A 24,884-nucleotide genomic window follows, 5' to 3' on the forward strand; every position below is an offset into this window, starting at 1 on the left:
ATTGCATATTTTGTTATTATTTGAAAATTGTATACCATACATTCTTTTCTTTATATCAATAACATTTCTTTTTTTTTTTTTTTTTTTTTTTAGACAGAGTTTTGCTCTTTTTTCCCCGGCTGGAGTGCAATGGCGTGATCTCGGCTCACCACAACCTCCGCCTCCTGGGTTCAGGCAATTCTCCTGCCTCAGCCTCCTGAGTAGCTGGGATTACAGGCATGCACCACCATGCCCAGCTGATTTTTTGTATTTTTAGTAGAGACGGGGTTTCACCGTGTTGACCAGGATGGTCTTGATCTCTTGACCTCGTGATCCACCTGCCTCGGCCTCCCAAAGTGCTGGGATTACAGGCGTGAGCCACCGTGCCCGGCATCAATAACATTTCTAATAAACTTATGTACTTATATGTGTATACTTACACTTTTTTTTCCCCAGAGAGACAGTTTTTAAATACTTTTCAGCAGGCTACTGGGTACCCTTTTTCTCCTTCATTTCTTCCACTCTCCTAGGGCAATTAGGTACTAAGTTCTTTGATTTTGCTTCTTAGTATTTTTTAGACTTTTTCACTTTGCATTCTCATTGCTGGTACTTGAGAGCCTTATCCCTCATTGATGTCACAGTAAATTTCCTAGTAGGTGTTAGCCTCCAAGCTTGTTTTCCTGTCATTATTTATACAGCAATCAGAGTGATTTTCCTAACATGAAAATCATGTCACAACCCTGCTTAAAATTGTTCAGTGGCTCTCATTGCTTTCAAGATAAAGTTTTACCCCTTTAACATGGCATAAAAAAAAAAAAACCACTGTTTATCCTTTGCTCCTGCACTTCCAACTTGCATATCATAGTCTGGATGGGTACCCTCTGTGTAAGTCTCTTTTATAGATGTTATCACACTATATTGCTGTTGCTCTTTTTGGCCTAATATTTTGTTATGAAAATTTTCAAACATATGGAAAAGTTAGCAGAATTATACAGCAAACCCATTACCCGCCACCTAGATTTCACAACTGATATTTATAATGAACATATTTGCTCTGTTACATAATCTACCCATCTACCCATTCTTCTATCCATCTCCTTTCTTTTTGATGCCTTTCAAGGTTAGTTGCAGACACTGGTACATGTTGTTCCCAAGCCCTTCAGCATGATATTGTCAACTAGAGTTAGATATTTGATTACTGATTTTTTTTTTTTGTAAAACTTGCCATTGCTCTTTACTTGCTTATTTTCTTCACTGGGTTGAAGTGACTGGGTCTATTTTCTATCCAATGCCTCACATATAGTAGAAACTAGGTTAATGTTAGTTAAGTGAATGAGTTTTGGATTTCATCAGATGTTACTTAGATAGCTTCTTGATCCTATATAAGAGTAGTTTTATTACTCTTTGGTTCATATCCTCATTCTTCTGCCCAGAAAAGCTGTAGAAAGCAACATATTCCACCCGTTCAGCATTATAGATGACTACAAATTTTAATCTGTTAACAATAGTTGACCAACTCTCACACTATGTGTTTCTACAAAGTCCCACAAGGTGGTGCCCAAATATCTTTTTTCAAACAACAGTCCCTCAAGACCCATGCAGAGTCCTGACTAAATTGTGTTAGTATTTGACATTTCTGAATTTGGTCAATTATCATAACAGAAAATATATAATTAAGTAAAAGTTAATCAACATTAACATAAAATTGTATATGTGCAATTTCAAAATCTATACTTCTGGATATAAACAAGGAATAATGATAATAGGCACCTTATATCTGTGTAGAATTTAATATTATTAAAAGGTTTTTCATATCCCCAAATAAAAAAATTCACCTCAAGTCCCCTTTACTATAAACTTTGTCCATGAATAATTTATCCTTAGTATAGAATTTATAAGGGCAGAAGAAGAAACAAACTGTTGTACAGGAGGAACTATAAAATGTAGATGCAATGAAAAACACCGACGACCTTATTACCTTAATTGGAAACAATGTGGTATAAAGCAGCGTTGTAATGGCTTAATATAATATGGGATAATAGTTACTTAATGCTCTTAAAACACTTTTATTCAAGAAATTTGAGAGAGTTATCTTAAAACTTTTTTTTTTGGATATTCTTATTAAATCTCAAATACACTGACCAGAAAACCCAAGTGGATATTGCATTTGTGCAACTTATTCTTCATGCAAATGATGATATCTACCTATATTACTGGCTATATTTTGATCAGGGATCAAAAACATGGGTTGCCAATCAGTGAAGGAACTGTAACAATCCCCAGCTACTCAGATAAACCTGCCCAAACCTAGAGGAGAAAGTTTTTCAACCCAGGGTTTGAAGAGATGGTGTTCATTGCCTTTGATGGCTCAGGCATTAAGATTTACACAGTGAGAGGTAAGACTCTTTAACATGCTGGAACTTAGCCCATGATGATTTTTTCTGAGTCGTTTGCCATTAAAGTTAAATCCTTAATATAAATTATTAGTCATCTAGCCTCCTTTTTCTCCTGCTCAAGCATGAGCCTGGATAGTGCAAAGGCCTAAAAATTTTCTAAGGCATTTAGAGATAATGAAAGATGGCCACTTGATACACAATGATTTGACCTTTCGGTGGGTCTTCATAACTGTCCTCTATTTTGTCAACTGTGAAATGGCAGAATTAAATAAAAGTGGCTTCTAAGTTTCCTTCCAATTCAGAGATTTGACACTATTGTTTGTCCCCAATACAAGAAAAGTTTAAGTACCAATCAATGGGTAATCAAATAATTCTCCAAGATATAGAACAATGTCTAATACCTGAAAGTAAAATGAACTAAGAGAAAAGTAGAAATATTTCTCCATTTAAAGCAGGGTTTAGTCAAGTTGTAAATAGATCTGATCTTTCTCTTTTTGTTGGCTCTGCATGAAAAAGTTAAAACTGGTCTATCTACTGACCAAAGAAAATAATTAAAGAAAAAATCTTGAACATTCAAACCTGTGATAGGACTAGATAGTTCTACTTTCAGATACTTCTTAGGAAAAAAACTAAAATTTTCCAGATGGGACCCTGATTTTCTTGGTCTAAAATAATTGATTTTAGTAAGGAATAAACAACATTGAAAGAAGAAATATTAATATTGAAGAAACATTTTAGAGAAAGAGATTAATAGCCATTAGATTGGTATAATGGGAATTTAGCCTGTCACTGTAGCCTATGAAGCACTGTGTGTTGCAGATGTGACACAATTATTCAAGCTGGGGATTGAATGACAAATAATGAAGCGAGACCTCTTAAGGAGTAAACAATATGAAAGATAATTGAGTCCATATTGCTGTACACCAAAACTACTCTAAACAATAAAGTTTATTAAATAATAGTAACACTTGAAAAATAATAGAGGGAATGTGAAAGGATCAATTCAATCAGAATTTGGTGAGGGAAAGGGGACTGAAGTCACATTGTTCCAGATTTAAGCAATGCCACATCCTATATTTTATTACCAATGTTAGTTTTTATTTCCTTATTGTCTTTAAATGCTTTTACTCTTTCCCTTTGTTGACAAGTAAGACCAATACAGTTTTGGTGTTTGCTGTGGTTTGGATATTTGTCCCCTCCAAACCTCATATTGAAATTTCATCCTCATTGTTGATAATGGGGCTTGATGGGAAACATTTGGGTCATGTCGGTGGATCCCTTATGAATGACTTGGTGCCATCCTTGAGGTAATGAGTGAGTTCTCTCTGTATTAGTTCCTGGGGGAGCTGATTGTTTAAAAGAGCCTGGCACCTCTCTCCCTCTCTTACCATATGATCTGCACATGCTGGCCCCTTTCACATTTTGCCATGAGTAGAAGCAGCCAAAGGCCCTCACCAGAAGCAGAGGCTGGTGTCATGCTTCTTGCACAGCCTGCAGAATTGTGAGCCAAATAAACCTCTTTTCTTTATAGATTACTTAGCCTTAGGTATTCCTTTATAGCGGCACAAAATGAACTGAGACACTATTCCTCTAATTACTGATAAAAGAGTTGAGAGAATGCCTAAGTCATACTCTGGGTCCAAGGATAATGAATCCCAGAGATTTCAGAGCTTGGGCCAAGTGTTAGAAATTCTACTGTTTTCTACTGACAAAATAAAATAAAATAAAATAAAACAGAGAAAAGGACCTTCAAAAACAAATTTCTCCAAATTAGTTACAAAGGTCATTAATTTCTTTCTTGTTAGATGGTAATTTTTTTTTTCTACTGTAGATCAGCAGTGTGGGAGGTGACAAAAATTGAGAGAAGCTTGTGAAACTATACTATGTCTTCATCTTGATCCAGATGTATAACTTTGATTTGTTACCAGCCTTTTTTTGTACGTGTGTATCTATGACTTCATGCAGATAAAATTGTCTGAACTATGTAAGTCCTAACAGACTTGTCTCTTTTTAAATGATTCTAGGACCCCCAAATGCCATCACTACTGAGATGAAGATGTTGGCACTGGTACTAGAATCAATAAACACAATGCAGATTCTACTATGGCAGCATATTACAAGAATTTGAAAACATTGAAAAAAGATTTTCATCTAGCAGAACTTTGGAGAAGAGCAATTTATTGTATCATAGACCTCAGGTGATTGATAAACACTAAAAATTACTTCTAATAATCGTTAATTTAACAAATATGAGTGCTTACTCTGGGCTATTTATAGTAGCAACAATAAAAATAGTGTGCTATATTTCTTCTATAAAGAATTTATGACAAAACAACTGTCAGAAGGGCATGGGCTCCACGTTGCCTTTTTCTAGTCGTTATGTTTTCCATGCGCTCTTATTTGGTCTGGTGTATGTCCTATAGCATGCTAATTCAAGACCATCTGTTGGGATTAGGATTGCAGTGGTGCATTGTTTCTCTGGGTGCAAAACTAAATGCCTTTTATAGATTGACAAAATGAAGATTTTATTTTGCATTGTCTTCCCAATCAATTTAGTGCTGATTTTCACACTTGGTAATGAGAGGTGGAAAATCTTTGGTTTGAGTTACCCTATTTAATGTTGGAGAATGAAAGGGAATGGATGAGTAAGTTGGACGTCAAGCTCCCACCAACTTTAGTCAAAACAGCTCCAAAGCAGAAGGGCTTTAGTTCATTTTCCCCATCCAGGAATCACCCGTTTGCTTCTTAGTGGCATTATTATTCTGCAGGTTGTTAACCTGCCTCAGGTTAACAGCTAAAAGAGAGTTGACTTTCTGAAAATATGTTACTTCCTTGTCTCTTGATTCTCATCTCACAAAAGTAAAAAGTGTGACTAACATCCACAGGCTGTCAGGTAAATACGTCGTTGTTCCCTAAGAAATTCCATTGTTATTTCTGCATTATACCCACTGTTTCTTCTTTCAGTTACTGAAGCCTCACAAAACTTCCTCAGTTCCTCAAAACCTGCATTGTGATGAGACAATGAAAACACAGGCATTCAGATGGATACTTAATGATGCAGTAGTTGTTTTAAGTGAGGCTTACAGGTCATTAGAAACTTGAGTTGAAAGTTCATTTTGCCATTCTCTAGTGTTAATATGACAGTGGACAAGTTACTGAACCCCTCTGTGCCTCTATCTCAGAAAAATTTACAAGGGGTCCTGGAATAACATCTTGTTCAATGTCATTTTGTTATAACATTGATGAGAAAAAGAAATCAATTCCTGGGCCAGGCTCACTGTCTGTGTGGAGTTGACATGTTTTCCCCATGTCTGTGTGAGTTTTCTCCAGGTTCTGGGGTTTCCTCCCACATCCCAAAGCTTTGCCCATTAGGTGCATTGGTGTGTCCACATGGTCCCTGTCTGAGAGAGTGGGTGAGTGTGTGCATGCCCTGTGATGGAATTGCCTCCTGTCCAGGGCTGGTTCCCACCTTGCACCCTCAGCTGCTGGGATGGGATCTGGTCAACCATAACCCTGAACTGGAATACGTAGGTAAATAGTTATCTTGTTTTTATCAATCTTTTATAAATGTATGTATAGCTTAGGTTTATTTCAATGTTTAATATTAGAAGCATTTTGAGTCATTATTTAGAAGTTTAGTAATGTTTTCGTGACTAGAAGTATGCCATAGGAGCTTAACTCTTACTTATATCAATCAGCTCATGGGAAAATTGGCTTCATTATAAATTTTTTCACTTTATGTCACAGTTTCCAAGAACCTACGGAAGACATTAAGTGAGGACTTACTGTGTATAGATGGTTGTGCTTTTGACGGACTAAATAAGCTACTGTGTGTGAAGCATGCAGCACAGTGCCTAGTACCTGGTAAGTGTCCATAAATTGGAGGCTATTACTGCTGTAATAAGGAAATCTATATGCATTAAAATGCCTTAGAAAGCTTATTGTAAATAATTGTAATATGAACATATATGTGGCTTTCTTGGATGATCTTGTTATTCTCTATTTCAGAGGAAGTCCAGAAAGAAGCCTGCCTGTTAGTTGTCTAGGAGTCAAGGGGCTTTTTGACAGTACATATTACACTGATAAACACTGACTTAATATGGGCTGTAACCACAAGGTAAAAAACAGGGAAAAAGAGAGTGGAACAACCACAGTAACCTACTTTCCTGGTCAGAGACCAAAATATTAACTGCTGTAAACCTCTCATGTTACAGTTTGAACAAATCTTAATAAAAATTAAAATCCACTCCCTCATTTCATAAATGGTAAACTGAAGCCCCCATAAGAGTTAGGGGCAGAACTATGACTATACTCAGACCATTCTTTCCCTGTACTTTATATATACCTTTTATTATAAAAAAATTTCAAAAATCACAGAAATACAAAGACTAGAACAATGTACATCTATGTACTCATCATCCAGCTTTAATAACAACCAACCTGTTACCTCTCTCAAAAAACCAGCTTTGAATCTGAGCCTAGCGTCATTTATACTCCTTCACAGAGCTGTTCAGAACCAGTATCTTAGAGCACATCTCCCAGGCAAAGAAATGTAGCAATAAAAAGAGAAGGACATACCATGAGAAACAAAGGCAGGCTATCAACAAATACCTAAAAGGTAGAAAGTTATCTCAAGTTGTTCTTACAGTAGTCTGGAAAACACAGTCTTGTTCTGAAAGGACGCTGTTCCTTTAAATTGCTTACTGATCCCACCCAGATCTTGCATCTGGCCAAATGCCTGACCACTCTTGCTTTAACTTAGTCTAATAAACATGAAGAAAAGATTGCAGAACATCCTAAAGCAAAGACACTTTTATTTCTCACAGAACAGAACAATATCAAATAGCTAACTTCACCCCCAACCATAGTCCTTGCTGTTGGCATTTACTCAACTAGTCTTTACTCAACTAGTCCTGTTTGACAAACTTTATAAGGTAAGACATAACGGCTTTATTTTAGTCACTTGAAATCAGATAGGACCATCAAGAAACTGTGGAAGACTAAATGATTTACATACTTTTTAGGTGAAGAAAACTTGTCAAAAGTTTTTATTCTCTGTTCTTCAAATCATTATTAGAAAAATATTAACATTGTTAAAATGTAGAAATTTAAAATTTAAAGTTATTTTGAAATTGATTTTTAATTTACAGTCTTCTAAATTGTATGACAATGATGTTAATATATTTTAGGACATCTTTTTCTTAATTTGGAACAGGTGTTTACAACTCAGAATTAGCTATACAATACTTTATAACTTGGCTAGTTTGTCAATTTGAATAACGTCTTCATTCATACATTTTATATTTGTGTAGAAACTAATGAAATGCAAGCATTGTAACTAAAGTTGGTAAGCTCTGCTGAAAGATCATTTTATTTTTGAAAAATCACAAAAAATAAAGTATTTTGTATTTATTGATCCTGATATTTACCCAAAATAAATTTTAGGCCAGAAAGTAAAAATATGGTATTTGATTATAAATTATGATTATTTCTGCATTTATAAAATTTAACCTATAGTAAACACAGAGGTTCACATTTCTTTCACTTAACTAATGGCATTGTTTCCTCTGAAACATATTTTGCTTGTATGTGACATCAGAAAGAGAGAAAGATAAGAATTATTAAAAACAGAGGCAAAATAAAACATGATTAAAAAGTGATTAGAAATGAGTGGGCTCTCAAGATGCCAAATTAATAGAGGAGAAAGATATTTCAGGAAAGCAGTAGAACTAACAAACTCGATAAACAAAACTAGAGAGGTATGCGAATGTCCTCTGGCTACAATAGGGAAACAGAAAGAAATAAGACTTTGATTTGGGAAGGCTAGATTAAAAATGTCAGAGCAAATGAGACTAAAATATGACATTGTGATTATTGTCAATAGAAAAGTTATGTTTGTGAATATCATGTATACAGGGGTCAGGTATGAATTCATGATTATATGCCAAGAAAACAGTATGAGCAGGTACTTAGTTTTGGGAAAAGATAAATCTTTATTTAAGGCCAGTATTTCTAAAGCTTTACATGAAGGGTTTTGAAGAGTTGCTTGATTGTATTGCTTATAAAATCTTGCTTGGTTCTCAATGGAATTCAATTCTCAGTCTCTTATTTACAGAACTTCTGATTTTTCCCTTATGGTATGAACTCAACCAAAGAGAAAAGTCATATGTAATACCATGGCCACAGTGATATTTCCTTACCCCTCTGAAAATGCAGTAACAGCTGTGTTTTTCACATAGCCTTATGGTTACACTAACTTTCAGGCTTAGAGCTGTACATCATTTATTCTTTTCCTTGGTTAGCAAAAGTATAACTTGAGGAGAGATGGCCTTTGTGTGTTCTGTTTTCTTAGCACACTTCTTGGTTATGTTTTGTTTTGTTTTGTTTTTTAAATACCCAGCTGTCTTTACATCTTAGTATACCTTGTCTGAGCATCAGTTGGCATTTGGCCAGTTGCAACCTGAGATGTTTGGTCATACCTATCCAAAGTTCTTTTAATAAACATCCAGCTGGATGATGCTATGTGAGGAGCAGATTATGGCATGAAGCCATCCATTGGTCCTCTCCTAACCCAACAGCTTTGTTTCCCTTTGGGGTTTATCCATCTGGCATGTATGAAAAAAGTCAGTCTTCCATCTCACTCCTCACTGCCTTTGCATATATTTCCACCCTTTATTCAGATTCTGGAAAAATCGTGCTCATGATTTCCCAGATTCTTATCCCCTAAAGGCAAAGTGCCAAAGAAGGAAAATGTGATTCCTTTTCCAGAATTCCTGAAGTCAGTAAAGTTTCAGCAGGCAAGCATTTTCAAGCCATGCTAAATATTGATTTGAAATAAGCTTTCTCGTTCCCATTCTCTTTGATATACTGAGACAGCAACATGTGAGTCTTCTCCTGCCAGGGAAATCTATGAGTTTAAAAGCCATTTGGTATGTAGCTAGGTATACTGAATGATGAAGATTGAGAATTTTAATACAGAATTAGATTTTTCATTGTTAATCTACATAGAAAAATAGTTTCACAGGGCTATTCAGAGGGGGTGCTTCTTGACTTCAAGTCCTGTTTCTGTCCATTAGTGCTTTTAGCCGTCACTGAAAGAAAAGTGTTGTTTTTAAGCAAATCCGTTATTTTTACTATCATACTCTCAGATATACAGCTTTGAACACCTGGTGGAGACAAAATTGCCAAAGCTAGGGTAGAAAAAAGAAATGGGATTCTATGGAAACAGAAGGGCAATTTAATTTTTACTTTGACCTCTGAACTCATTGAAGTGATTTGTATAGTATTAACTCTGAAAGGGTGGTAGTTGTAAATTCTGCAAAATACTGTATTTGTCAGGAATCAGTTATAATAAAAGTGAATGTAATGACCGTATAGCAATCTGAATTCACCCTGAAGAATCTGGAAATGTCAAAGTAGACCCTGTGATTGAACCACAGTAATCATATATAGTCGATTGAAATGTTTTTAAATGGCTCTGTCCACCCTATGGACCTCATAATATAATGGGGAATTGAGAATACTTGAATATAGTTCTTTGAATATATAGAAATATTCACTAATAAATGTTTGATCATGGTGCTATGATTTACTTGGATTGAAATCTTTTAAAATCTCAATGTGAATATTTTTCTAGAAATATGAATGAAAACGTCTTTTTCCAGTCACACGCCAGTTTTCAACTCTGTTGACTTGAAATTTTAAGATAACAAACATCTTATTTTATTAAAGTATTTATAACTGACTTTTCTATTATAGGTGCTGCAAGACAGATGATTTTTCACCAACTACCGTAATGTGGAACAGATATTTTGTCTTCTATCTCCTGCTTTTGTCAGTGTTTACTAGTCAAACAGTATCTGGACAAAGAAAGAAAGGACCAAAGCCAAATTTGCTTGCAAAGAAAAGTGATGTCCAGGGTAAAAAAAAAAAAAAAAAAGAAACTTGTTTGTTTTTAAGTTTAGCCTGTTAAAAATACTTATGTGAATTTTTCTAAATAGCATTTGATATTTATAGCAAGCCATATACATGTATACATGTGATAGTCTTCTTTTATAAAATTATATGATAATATACCTAACATACTTATAGCACATCAGAGTAAGAGCACTTGTGCACTTATTATCCCATTTGAGCCTCACAGTAACCTTGTAAAATAGGCAGGACAGAGATTGCCACTCATAGCATAGATAAATTGAGGTCTTAAGTGGTTGAGTGGCATACTCAAGGGCATAGGCAAATTAATGAGTAAGATTCAGAGCTGAGATTCAAGCTTAAGTTGGGTTTAAGTTAGGTTTCTTCCCCACTTACTCTTACTACAATGTATATAGTCATTTTCTCCCTTGATTTCAAGAAAGTGAAAAAAAAAATAGAGACTCACCAATATGACACAACCTGAGAATGAGAGTATCATTCACTTCTAGACAGCGATGCTCAGTGTTAGTTGGATTTTTAAAATGTGATGCATCTTGACTTCCCATTTCCTCCCACTTTCAGCAAGTGTAATATTGAGAAGATGCTCAGAATATATGATATTTTATTTATTTTTAATTTGCATGATTTTATAAGGAGAAAATAATTTATAAACTTAGACATTTAGTTTTTTACAATTTAAGGCTTTTGTCCAATGTGTCTCTCTTACTCTCCTCATTCTGCTCTCAGAATGAAACAATATACAACACACCACTTCAGGGCTTTCCTTATGCAAATTTGTTTCATGATAGGAATAATTATTTTACCTAACCTGTTTGTTCTGTTTCAGACTCCATTTGTTTCATAGATATTGTCTTCATCGTGGACAGCTCTGAAAGTTCTAAAATTGTCCTCTTTGATAAACAGAAAGATTTTGTGGATAGCTTGAGTGACAAGATTTTCCGATTGACTCCTGGTCGCTCTGTGGAATATGACATAAAACTGGCAGCCCTTCAGTTTAGCAGCTCTGTCCAAATTGATCCACCTTTTTCTTCTTGGAAGGACGTGCAGACGTTTAAGCAGAAGGTCAAGTCTATGAATTTAATTGGGCAAGGTACTTTCTCTTATTATGCCATCTCCAATGCCACTAGGCTACTTAAGAGAGAAGGGCGAAAGGGTAGTGTGAAAGTGGCTTTGCTGATGACTGATGGCATCGACCATCCAAAGAATCCAGATGTTCAAAGTATTTCTGATGATGCCAGAATTTCAGGAATATCATTTATCACTATTGGACTTTCTACTGTAGTCAATGAAGCCAAACTTCGTTTGATCTCTGGGGATTCATCCAGTGAACCCATTTTACTGTTGAGTGATCCAACCCTAGTGGATAAAATTCAAGACCACCTGGTAGGTACCTAATGGGTTGGTTATATAGTTATCATCATAATATTGATATATTTATTGTAAATTCCATAAGGAGAGATATTGGATCAAAAAGACGGGGAAAATGAGAATTCACCTTGAAAGCGGAAAGAAGAATCTTTTGGAAGTGTCACTCTACTTTCTTGGCAGTTTACTTCAGATAAACTGGAAAAGTTCCAGGCAAATTCCCTGGAATTGCATTCTTAACTTTATTGTTAGCTGATGCTGATGATTTTGGAAGTATTACTTTCCAGTTGTATACCTCAGGCTCCTGTTTGTACATCCTACAATCATGAACATTGCTGACTTATATTCAGGTTGTGGTCTTAGGCTATATTTGTTCTAAGTTGGTCTTTTCTCGTTTCCTATCTGCACAGGTATTTTTGACATAATTTTCACATACTCACTCTTCTAAAGGACTGAATATTTGTGATACTGTCTCACCTATTGTTACATTATGCTACTTTAAAAATTTTTAAAACTTCCAATTTTTAAAATTACTGCTTTGTTTCTTAGATGTTAACAAGCCCATCCAATTTAAAATCATCTGCAACCCACAGTCAAGCAACAGTTTCTCCCATCAGATCAATGAGTACCACTTGATTGATCTTATTAGCTTTTCTTTATTTGTTGCTTAGCTGTGTGTAAAAGCCTTTCCTTGCTGCCTTGTAAAAAACATGCCACAGCAATCAAAAGGAAATCCCTCTTCTCCATATTTCGGAAGGAGAAAACTTCTAGAGATAAATTGGTTGATTGCCTAAGTGTTAAAAATCACTTTTCTTAAAAACTTGGATTTCTTTGATTTCTTGAGGAAGGAAGGCAAAGATATCCTTTATGTACTGAGCATTTCGTATGGCTGTTTTCTACATCTCAGAAAACTCAGGCTCTATTTCAGAAATTGTTTTGCTCCTTTTGTTCTGTCTCTGGATCCTTTTCTCAACATTACTCTTTTTATTCTCTGTTGTTTTCAGCATACGACCTGAGGTTTTCTTACCTAAATAATAGCTCTTGTGTATTGAGTACTCTCTCTTTACTAGGCATTTTCCTGAGCACTTTATATATTGTATTTTATTCAGTGTTTGCCACCATCTTATGATGTAGGTACGGTTATTATATCCATTTTGAAGTTGAAAATTTAAGGCCAGTGAAGACCTCACAGTTTGCAAGCTTAACCCTGTAAAGGCATATTGAGAGGGGAAATAGTAACTACTTTTTTACAAAAGATTTTCTCAATCAGCGCTGCTCTGAAACAGTTTACTAGCAGCCCTCTTCCAAAGTTACTATTGTTTCTAGCCTTTTCTCCATGGGGATTCAGGGTAAATGGGAGATTTCTGCCTAGATCAGAGATGGAGCTGATGGGCCCAGCCCTGCGGTGATCGAGGCAAGTGCTCATTCTGAGCAGCTCTTTTGCATGAAAGGGAAATTTGTAGTGGTTCCTGGCTAACACTTAGCCCTGCCTGTGCCATGACATAAGGGGTCCTCACCACTGAATGTAAAACACAGGGCTCCAGCAGGTGCAGGAGAGAATCCTGGGGATGTGATCATGAGTGGGCTGTTGTTACTATTCATCTTTACCCTTAAGATGGATAAGAGCTGACCATGGAAGATGCAGGACAGGCAGCTCCTTTTTGGCCACATGTGTAGGCTCAGATTGTTCACACTGCCACCAGATACACCCTCGCTGAGAGCACCTGCTTCACTGAGAACACAGGCTCTTGACAGTAGACTGGAAGCACAACTGTTTGTTCCTGGGGAACCAGATAATACTGCTCTTCTTTAGCATCCAGTGACTTCAGCTTGTTTGTTTAGCATCTGTTAGTAATTTCAGCTTGTTTGTTCAGATGGAAGCTCCATGAATAAACAGCTTCTTAGAAGGAGGTGCTACTTTCCAAACACTTTCAGGATCCAAAGTGCTTATTAGGCTCTTAAAGAATGGTATACCAACTTATGATGTTTCAAATTGCCACCATCTAGAAGGCAGAACTTGACTGTTTTTTTGTTTGTTTGTTTGTTTTTTGAGATGGAGTTTTGCTCTTGTTGCCCAGGCCGGAGTGGAATGGTGCGATCTCGGCTCACTGCAATCTCTGCCTCCCGGGTTCAAGTGATTCTCCTGCCTCAGCCTCCCAGTAGCTGGTATTACAGGCTAATTTTTTCATATTTTTTAGTAGAGATGAGGTTTCACCATATTGGCCAGACTGGTCTTGAACTCCTGACCGCAGATGATCTGCCTGCCTCAGCCTCCCTAAGTTCTGGGATTACAGACGTGAGCCACTGCACCCGACCCAGAACTTGACTCTTGATGAGACCATTGAAAAAATTCTTTAATCCCTTTCTATTACATCTTTAGTTGACTTTTTAAACTTTTTATTTTGAAATAATCATGTAGTTAACTTTTAAAGTAAGTTTTTAGTATGATTTAAGTGTACAACTGCATCAACTTAAAGTGCACAATTCCATGAGCTTTTGACATAGGTACACACCTATGAAACCACCAACACAATTAGGTTACAGAACATTTCCGTCATCTCCCCAAATGGCCTCATGTCTGTTTCTAAGACCTTGTTTGCTCCTGAGCTACTGATCTGACTTTTGTGATTCTAGTGTATACTTTCTAGAATTTTATACAAACTCAAATAGTATGTATTATTTTTGTGTCAAGCTTCTTGTACCCAGTATAATGATTTTCAAACTCATCGGGTTGTTTTCTGTATCACAAGTTTATTCCCTTTAATGTAGAATAGACTTTAGTTGAATTTAATGGACATGAGTATACAGAATGAATAGATTCTTCAGGAGCCAAAACAAATCAAATTGTTGCAAATTCCTTGATGCCTCTAGTAAGAATTATCATGTAAGAACCTCATAAAAACATTTTAGTTCTGAATTACCCAAAAGAGACTTAATGATTTCAAATTGAAGGAGATGTAAAATATTTTTATTGCTATTTTATTATAATTTACACAATAGTATTGAAACTAAAGAAATAAATTCAACCCAAAGTCCTGGATATATTACTTGGTCCTTTAGAAGAGTAAGAGAGGATATGTGAAAATTAAAAACAATTTTTTCCTCTATTGCCTTTGATGTGAAGTATTTAAAAAGCCTTTATGGAAATAAGGGTTGTGACAACTTTGCCTTTTTTTTTTAAAAAAGATAAATTTAAGGTATTACCCTTACATACCAAGAAGAGATTAATATGATGATGTCTATATCATCTTTAGAATCCTATGCTTCATTAATCTATTAAGCATGATCACTTACCATTTTTTCAAGACTTCCCCTGTTTAGGGGCTTGTTTTTGTTTTCCGTTTTACATTTTATAGTGGCTGTTTTGCTACCATTGTAAGTTGAATTTTTTTGCCACAGGGTTTGTTCTCCTTGCATACTAACTGCTTTACTGTCATTTCACTTATTATGATACTTTGTTCATTCCTCACGTTTTTTCTGTCCCCTTCTTGTAGCATAGACCTTACACTCCTTGAAAAACTGGCAGTTCCATTCTAGTCTTCAGGTTTCGCATATATGATGCATGTGAATATATGTCATATATATGAATCCATTAATGAAATTCTGACTGTGTCTTCTTTTGCTCTCATGAGAGCCTTTCCCTATTTATCCTTTTCACTGAAACTCAAGCATCCGCCAAGTCCATCATTGAACACGCCCTCCCCTCAGGCTTTGACACTGTTCTCATTGCAGCCCGCTTCCCAGCATGAGTGCTAGCCCTCGCCACCTCCCAAGGCCTCCAGCTCTGTCCATGTGGGCTCTTCTGTCCAATCCCTTGAAATGTCCCTCCTAACTGCTTCCTTTGTCTTATAGCCCACAATAGTCCTTATGACTTTTTTCCCCATAAACTTTGACATATAGGACAGCATACCATCAATTGGTGGTCCTCTGCATTCCTCTCTTCAAAACCATCCAGAAAACCCACCTATTCCAGGAAGCTATCTTGTTACTGGCTTCCCCACCCCTGGTCTAGGACCTCCTTCCTACTCGGGTTGCTGTGTATTGTCCTCTGTTCCTGGGGCTTATAGCCTATAAGTGCCCTCAGGGATGGGGCTTTGTTCTTTGTTTGAAACAGTCTTATCTATTGTGTAGTTTTGGGTTCATTTTTGTTTCCATAGAAATATAAATTCCAGCAAACACAAAATTAAATGAGTTTCAAAATAGTTTTTTGCATTGCTATGGTTTTAAGCCTTATGCCACTATTTCTAAAGAGAAATATGGCAAAGTAGAATTTCAAAGAAAGAACTGAAAAAAAGTGTAAAATTACACACCAGGCACAGTAAGAACTGAATTCATGAATTTAAAAACTGATTAAGATATCGCTTATTGTGGCTGGGTGCGGTGGTACACGCCTGTAATCCTAGCACTTTGGGAGGGTGAGGCGAGTGGATCATTTGAGGTCAGGAGTTTGAGACCACCCTGGCTGACATGGTGAAACCCCATCTCTGCTAAAAATACAAAAACTAGTCTGGCGTGTTGGCATGCACCTGTAATCCCAGCTACTCTGGAGGCTGAGGCATGAGACTTGCTTGAACCTGGGAGGTGGAGGTTGCAGTGAGCCAAGATCATGCTACTGCACTCCAGCCTGAGTGACAGAGTGCAACTCTATCTTAGAAAAAAAAAAAGATACTGCTCATTGTAAAAAGATTGTAAAGTGACAAAAATTTAAATTTTTCTTTATTTCAGTAGTAGTTTTTTAAATATTACAATTTGACTTGAATTATTAGTTGTTTTACTGCCTCTGTTAAACTTCTTTTGAATTTCTTTTCTCTCTCTTTCTCCCAGAGGAAACCACTCCCTGATGTGGTTTAAAATATTTTATGTATTTTAATAAATCGGATCATTTTGTATGTATCTATCTACAACTTGCTTTTGCACTCTGTTTTTTTGGAAATTTTGTTGAAATGTGTATATCCAATGCATTCACTTTAACTGATGAATAGTATTTCATTTATTGATCCATTCCACTTTGGAATTGTTTTATTTCCAGTTTTTCATTACAAAAAACAATGAATGCTGAAATGTGCAAGTGCAAGAATTTCCCTGTGGTATGTCTGGAAAGGATGTCAGGATAACAGGCAAAAACAAGAATTGTCCTGGCAGCCTAGAGATAGAGCATGCCCATCTTCAGCTTTGTAGGCATAGCCAAATGTACTACAGAGGTTAATACCATTTTAACTAAAACTGTCAGTGTATCTGAGTTCCTATTTCTCCATAGGACCTCCTATCTCTTAAAGATACCAGTATCTCATCTGCTTTCAGCCTGGATTTACATGGCTAGTAATTTAAAATCATTTGGTTGGGAAGGGTGGTAGGTGAGACTCTAAATTTTGTAGGTAGTGTCTGTGGCTAGGGCTTTATAGCTCCTGAGATTATGTAGTCAAACTTCGCCCTTTTTTTATATATGTAGAAAATTACCTGGAAGGATTGTATGACTTGTCCAAGGCCGCATAGCTAGTTAATGGTTGAAACGGGATGGAAATCCAGGATGACACTTAATTCCCAGACCAATTTTTTCCCTATTAAATAATTAGAGCCACTTAAAACATTTTGTTATCTCTTCCCTCTATAGTATTAGTTTGTATGGAAATAAAATAAAAATAAAACTAAAGGGTTGCAGCATCTTTCATAAAGGTACATACTCTTATTTATCTTTAACTTCCTTGTTAGCTTCTGCATTTTTAATATTTTGCAACAAATATTCTAATGCTTGTTCCTTCATCTTTCTATTTTATGTATGTAAATTACTCCTTCAGATGAAATCATAAGGCCCTGGTTTGACACATAATTTCTAGGTTAAGAAAGCACTAATTCTGTATGTAAACATAGGTTAATAGGTTAATTTCTTTCCAGTGTTTGACTTCCAACATGGCCTTCAGTGCACTTTTCATGTAATATCCCACTGAACTAAAGTATGGCAGTGAGGCCTAGGTGTTGGACAAAAAAAGATAATAATATTTCTGTAAAATTATGAATTTAAAATAGTTTTGAAAAATATTGTGGCTAATTTATTTCTGTACCATACGTATGACATGCATGAAGACTGTCAGGAGGCGCAGCCCAACTTTGTTACCTTGGTTGAGTCATGTCATGGTGGAACCATGTTTCCTTATTGCAAAGCAAGAGGTTGAGTCTGACTTCTAAGGCTCATTAAATTTTTTTTTCATAATGATACTTTCATTATAAATATTTATTATTTTTCTATCACTTAATTTTTTTCCTAAGGTAACCAGTTATAAATGTATGTCCTCTTTTACATAAGTGATGTATATTGCTATAAACTGTTGAAAATGTTTACCAAAATATTATTCCTAATACTGTTTAAATTTAAAAGCTGAGTATCTTTTTTTCTTTATGTGGAAATTCTATAAAGTATCATATTAGAGGCTTTTCAAATTTGAAATAGAAAACCCTTCCCCTAGTAAGCATAGTAATGGAAATTTTTGTCTTTCATAACGCAGATCATCTAAAAAAATGTCACTGGACTTTCTAATTTTCTCTCTTTGAGTTTTAATATGATTATTCTGAGGCCCATTAATGTTTCATGAAGTTATGACTCTATATTGTTTTAATCTTGAAAAATAAGTCCTGAAAAATAGATGCATGTATGTGTGCATAGGGCTGGAAAAAATAGAAAATACACAATTATATATTCTGCCTCAGTCTTTGTGTGTAACAGCGAGAGCTTTCTCATTAGGACTGATTAAATTTATAGTCAAATTATGGAGATTATAGAGCTAATAAAGGAAACAAAAGATAGAATGCAGTAAGATAAAGTTCCTAGAAAATATAGATTAATTTTTAATTGTAGTCATATCTCCTATTATTACATGGCTCAGACTGTTTCTTGGCTGGTTGGCTGGTTGGCTTTATTGCTTTTACAAGGTTAAAAAGCTGAATTGCTATTCTTTGTGAAAACATCATATCCCATAGGGAATAATTAAGACTAATAAATAGTTGGAAGCAGAACCATGAATTGAGTTAATGCTTCATTCTTTTTTCCCTTGTAGGAAACCTTATTTGAAAAGAAGGTAAGTACCTCATGCTTTGATTACTATGAATTACCGTAAAATCTTGCATTATCAAATCAGCATTATAATTCACATTAGAAAATTAAGTGTGACTAAGTAAAAATTCATAGTTCTTTTAAAATGAGCCACTCTATTCTGAGGCAGCCATCTGATTTCTTTTATACTACCATATTCAATGCAGGTTGGAAAATTTAGAAAAAGTAGGAAATACTGAATATGACTCCAGGAGTGATTTTAGAAATCAGTGATAAGAAAACCACATGTTTTTGCTTCCTTTGATATGCCTTCTTTATTCTAAGCATATCTCTGACATCAGCCACTCGTGGGGGTCCTTTATTTCGGGGAGTGTTCCTTGTGTTGGCTAGGTTAGGCAGAGTGTTCCCAGCTAAGAGGCAGAGTTTAGAGTCATCCCCTCCTGTCTGCCAATTGCCTTGAGCTCATTCTCCTTCTTATTTTGAAGAAAAGGCAACCCAATGATGGCAACCAGATCACGTGGCAAAGGAATCTGGCAAATATGGAAATATGGGCCTTAGCCCAATAGATGATCATCAGCTTGCTGAGGAGTCCCTCCTGGACATGCATTTCTTAAAGCAAAGAGTTTGGAATATCTAAACTTTGTTCAATGAGCTGCTTATTTAACATCAGGAAATTTACAAGTATTGTTGCATAAAATAATAGGAGTCACCCAAACCTTCTAGAGCACCATGTTTTATTGAATTGTACATGTTCAGGCATACCATTATGTTATGTACCATTAAGAAAGGAAACAAACCTTGCCAATTTAACTTACAGTATCTTCTTATTAATTGCAATTTTTATTTTATACTTATAAAAAGAAGTTTTTAGATATTTTAGATGTAGATTTTAAAATCCTGTGTCACTTTCATATATACATATAAAGGAATTGTAAGCAAAATAACTTGGTTATTTCTAAAACTTCTTCACATCAGAGTTTAAATTAAACTTGTCCAACTTGTGGCCAGCAGGCCCAGGACGACTTTGAGTACAGACCAACACAAATTCATAAACTTTAAAAAAATATTATAAAATGTATGCATGGACTTTTTTTTTTCTCATCAGCTTTCATTAGTGTTAGTGTATTTTATGTGTAGTCCAAGGCATTTCTTCTTCTTCCAATGTGGCCTAGGGAAGCCAAAATATTGGACACCCCTGGTAAATCTCTGAATCAATTTTTGTCTGAATTATTGATGTCCTTGTTTTTCAACATAATAATGACTTGTATGTCAGCAAAAGCATTGATATAAAGAATTTCTTAAGAATGTTCTGGAATTTTCTTCCATTTCATTCTGCAAGTTTTGAAGTGCATGTGCAGAAAGCAACTACTTTGTCATGACTGAGCCTGGTCAATAGCTGTTATAAGACTCATTCTGATTTCAGAGTTGTTAAAATGCGGAAGAATGTGCATCTTAGAAATAGTAAAATATGGGATAAGCCAAATGATTTCCTTTGTTTAGTAAAGGAACATTTAGTATTATTATATTATTGAGCTTTGATGTGTTATATGGAAGAGAAGCAGCAGAAATTCTAAAAGTCCACTGAAAATATGTATTTTCTCCTTTTAACTGGTATCTATATATTATATATGTTTTATTGATGGGATGCCTATTTTATTTAACCATGCTGAAATTTAAGAATATTTTGTTATCTGACTATTGATAGGTATAAATTTGCCTAGAATAATTTAATAGAGAGAGCAAAACCTCCACGAATGTTCACCGTAAAATTTCTTTGAGAGTGTTCCAGTTGGTTATATGCTGAATACAATTTGAAATGCTGTATTTCACTGTGTGTTAATATCATGTTTCATTATTGATTCAGTGTGAACGCAAGATTTGTGAATGTGAGAAAGGAGATCCAGGTGATCCAGGGAATCCTGTGAGTATATTTCTACTTTAAACATAAGTCAGGAAGTCCTAGCAATGAGATAGCTCTATTCGCTCTTGAAAACATCAGGGCTATTTTGAACTGTTGAAAAGCAATTGTTTGGAAATGGCAGCAAAAATGGAAATACTACTTCTTTCTTTTATTTCTAAAGGGACACATTCTATCCTTAGAAATAAGCCTGGGATTTTGCTGACCTGAACTGAGGGCAGGCATGTTTTGAAGTTGTTTCCACAAAGGACATTGTGTCCCTCCTCATAAAATAATTGAAGCCAGAATTTCTTAATAGTGAAGTGAAAATACAGAAAAAGCTAACACAAATAATCAGTGCTTTAGGCAAAGCTATATCCCACCAGAAACACGAGGCACAAGCCTCTCTGGAAGTTAAATGTTGTCTTCACACAAATGCAGCAGTGCAGCAGCAACAGCATGTGGACTCGTGGACAGGAAGCTGGTCAGGACTCTTTGGGAGATTATGATGAGTTCTGTGAAATGGAAGTAAACACATGGCAACCAAAAATAAATGGCAGGATTTACTATGATGATTCATTATTTGGTAAGATAATATAGGATGGAGTGCTTCATATTTTGGAGTGCCTTATATTTTGGCCTAATATCTGGTAGGTTTCATGTCTATACTGGGAGGGCATTTGAAATGACATCTAGATCACTGGAAATGCTGAGCATTTCTTTAACATTTATCTTCATAAAACATCCATGTGTTCATTCAGTCTTCTATTTATTTGTGCAATTCCAAATATCATCCTTAGAGTTCAGAAGAAGCCCTATGGAGATTCTCACAAAATTCATGGGTAAAAATTTTCAACTAATGCTTGTATTTGGGGATAGGAGGGGAATGTATACTGTGACTGTGTTAGAATATGACAAATTTCACCTTGAGACTTGGGTCCAAAGCCTACATTTTTCAAACCATCTAACCAATCAAGGGATCTCTTTCTCCCCAAATACAAAGTTAGATGCATTATATAATAATGGAGCAGCCAGTAGAGGCTGACTCTGACTAAAGCAAAGATTTAGCCATCCCTTCCTATAAAGTCTTAGTTTATCCCCATTACACCAAGAGATGGCCAGGGTAAGAAATATTTCTTTATATTTTAAAATGAACAGTAAGGAAATTCACAATTGTTAAGCACCTGAGAATTTTAGTCACATTCTTGTCACATTTTAGTAGGGATAAGCCACAGAGTATATTATTTAACATTTTTTGAGTACCCCCAACACCAGTTCTCAGAAAAGCAAGATTTTTGGTTAATTAGAAACAGGAAAACAAAATGCTTTTCTAGAAGAGGATTACAGAGCTTCTTTCTCCTATCTTTTGAGATTGTCACGTGTATATCAGAACCTCTTTGACCAAAGGCAAGGAAGCTGGCCTGGCTGCAAATCAAAATCACATTGAGATACTACCTCACACCAGTTAGAATGGTGATCATAAAAAAATCTGGAGACAACAGATGCTGGAGAGGATGTGGAGAAATAGGAACACTTTTACACTGTTGGTGGGAGTGTAAAGTAGTTCAACCATTGTGGAAGACAGTGTGGAGATTCCTCAAGGATCTAGAAATAGAAATTCCATTTAACCCAGCAATCCCATTACTGGGTATATACCCAAAGGATTATAAATTGTTCTATTATAAAGACACATGCACACACATGTTCATAGTGGCACTGTTTACAATAGCAAAGACCTGGAACCAACCGAAATGCCCATCAATGTTAGACTGGACAAGGAAAATGTGGCACATACACACAATGGAATACTATGCAGCCATAAAAACGATGAGTTTGTGTCCTTTGTAGGGACATGGGTGAATCTGGAAACCATCATTCTCAGCAAACTGAAACAAGAACAGAAAATCAAGCACCGCATGTTCTCACTCATAGATGGCTGTTGAACAATGAGAATACGTGGACACAGAAAGGGGAGCATCACACACTGGGGTCCGTTTGGGGGTGCCTAGAGGAGGGACAGTGAGGGTGGGGAGGGATAACGTGGGAAGAAATGTCAGGTACAGGTGACGGGGGGATGGAAGCAGCAAACCACCTTGCGATGAATGTACCTATACAACAGTCCTGCATGATCTGCACATGTACCCCAGAAGCTAAAGTACAATAAAAAAAAAAAAAGTGAGCAACAGAAGGGAATTGTAGAAGTGGCCCACAATGAAGAGAGGTTGGGAACAACTCCGACCCTTTGGCCTGTTGCGGCTGCTCTTTTAAATCTTTGCATGAGTTTGATTTTGTTTGCAAAACTGCCAAGAAGTAATTGTTTTGGGAAGAAGTAATTGGTGGTAAGAGAGAAACATTATTCTGTTTTGAGCAAATCTAGAAAATCTGCCAACTGAAGACAGTGGTTTTCTTGTGTAGAAAAGGGGAGAAGAGAGTTGAATCTTGGCTTGGCAGGTAAAGATTTTACAATTTTCCCTCATTCTAGGAGACAAAGCTCATCAGAAATTACTATAAAGTATAGAAAACAATAGAATGCCTACTTAAAAATAATATTTTTTTCCTTTGCCTTCAGGGTACACATGGAAACCCAGGTATCAAAGGTGAGCGAGGACCAAAAGGAAACCCGGTAAATGAATAAACAGTTTTTCTTTAAACCAGCATATTTTCTTCTAGATTTATTTTTAAAAAAACAACTATTTTAAAAATAAAAAGAATTGTAGTATATGGCAAAAATCTGACAATTTTTGTGAAGAATACAGGATATCCACTTCCTATATTATCTATCTTGTTTCTATTAGCTTGAATTCACAAATTCTGATTAACATATGAATATTTTAGTCAGTAAATTTAGGAAACCTAGGGACATTGAATAAGCAGAAACTAGTACTTAAATGATAGCAGCCCATCTTATTTAGGACAATGTTTAATGAACTTATAATATATGTACCATATCAAATTGACATTGGCACTTGTGTTTTTAATGGGTTTACTTTTAATGAATAACTAACTGTCAATAATAATAGAAAAACCACCAGATGTTTTCTCACTCCCAGAGCATCTTCAAGGACTTCATCAATTCCTTTTCTCTGTGTACCTATCAAAAAAAAAAAAAAAAAAATCCTAGGCGTTTAAAGAAAATATTCACCTGTTCAGATCATTGGTAGGATTTTGGTTCCCAGTTCAAGAACAACAGCAGGAATCACAAAGAGAAAATCATATATAACTATGTGAAAATTTAAGATAAAATTCTGCATAATGAAAAAATAATAATTAAAGGGAGTGATATGCTTTGGTTGTGACCCTACCCAAACCTCATCTTAAATTGTATGTAGCTCCCATAATTCCCACATGTGGTGGGAGAGACCAGTGGGAGGTAATTGAATCGTGGAGACGGGTCTTTCCCATGCTGTTCTTGTGATAGTGAGCAAGTCTCATGTGATCTGATGGCTTTAGAAGGGGAAGTTCCCCTACACAAGCTCTCTTGCTTGTTGCCATGTAAGATGTGGCTTTGTTCCTCCTTTACCTTCTGCCATGATTGTGAGGCCTCCGCAGCACTGTGAAACTGTGAGTCCACTAAACATATTTCCTTTATAAACTACCCAGGTGTGTCTTTATTAGCAGCATGAGAACAGACTAATATGGGGAGAGGATATTAAAGAAATAAAAATATCAGGGAATATTTGTATCATATATAATGGACATTGGGTTAATTTCTATAGTCATTGAGTTAATTTCTGAACACAATTTTCAAGAGAGGAAACAAAACTAGTAAAGAAAAAAGTAAAAGCACATTTAATTTCATTAGGTAATAAAAGAAATTTAAATAGAGAGAATGAGGTATACTTTAGTAGTAATGCTTACATTTTAGGAACTTTGGAATCTTCTGGATTTCTAGTTCAGATTGTTTGTTTTTGTGTGTATTTTGAAGTTTTAAAATATTTCTTTCATTATAGCAATTAACAAAGCAATATTAAAACAATAATAACTAGAGATAGCAATGTGGCAGTGAAACTGGTTTGCTTTTCATTGCAGGGATCTTGACACAAATATTTTGGGAGCAATTAGGCAAAACGTAAGAGGTACTCAAATACTGACAAAGATAACTATTAAATTAAAAGTCAACTCAAAAATTAACTCTAAAATAGCTCTATTTCTTAGAAAATTTTTAGGGAGGTAGTGAAAAAAATCATTAAGTGAAATGCATAAAAGTATTTTTGGCAATTGTCTGCTTGTCAAAGAAAGGGAATATAGCATCCTTGGATAGTTTTAC

The 24,884-nt window shown here is 35.6% G+C and overlaps 1 protein-coding gene across 7 annotated transcripts in view; it reads left to right on the forward strand.

Moving 5' to 3' along the window:
• COL28A1 (collagen type XXVIII alpha 1 chain) overlaps positions 1-24,884 on the forward strand; it is a 207,582-nt gene that overhangs the window by 27,192 nt on the left and 155,506 nt on the right. For 4 of the 7 annotated variants that reach the window (XM_032287128.1, XM_032287130.1, XM_032287131.1 and 1 more), the window contains 5 exons: positions 10,134-10,294; positions 11,137-11,693; positions 18,725-18,745; positions 20,585-20,641; positions 23,187-23,240. In XM_032287128.1, coding sequence (XP_032143019.1) covers positions 10,171-10,294; positions 11,137-11,693; positions 18,725-18,745; positions 20,585-20,641; positions 23,187-23,240 — 813 coding nt within the window. In that variant the 5' untranslated portion in view covers positions 10,134-10,170. Of the gene's footprint in view, positions 1-6,122; positions 6,240-7,201; positions 7,310-7,845; positions 9,305-10,133; positions 10,295-11,136; positions 11,694-18,724; positions 18,746-20,584; positions 20,642-23,186; positions 23,241-24,884 lie in introns of those variants that run through there. The other 3 variants (XM_032287127.1, XM_032287129.1, XM_032287126.1) reach the window with 3 other exon arrangements.

The sequence above is a fragment of the Sapajus apella genome, unplaced genomic scaffold (assembly GCF_009761245.1).
Source record: "Sapajus apella isolate SASKATOON/1434 unplaced genomic scaffold, GSC_monkey_1.0 scaffold19, whole genome shotgun sequence".
Taxonomy (NCBI): domain Eukaryota; kingdom Metazoa; phylum Chordata; class Mammalia; order Primates; family Cebidae; genus Sapajus; species Sapajus apella.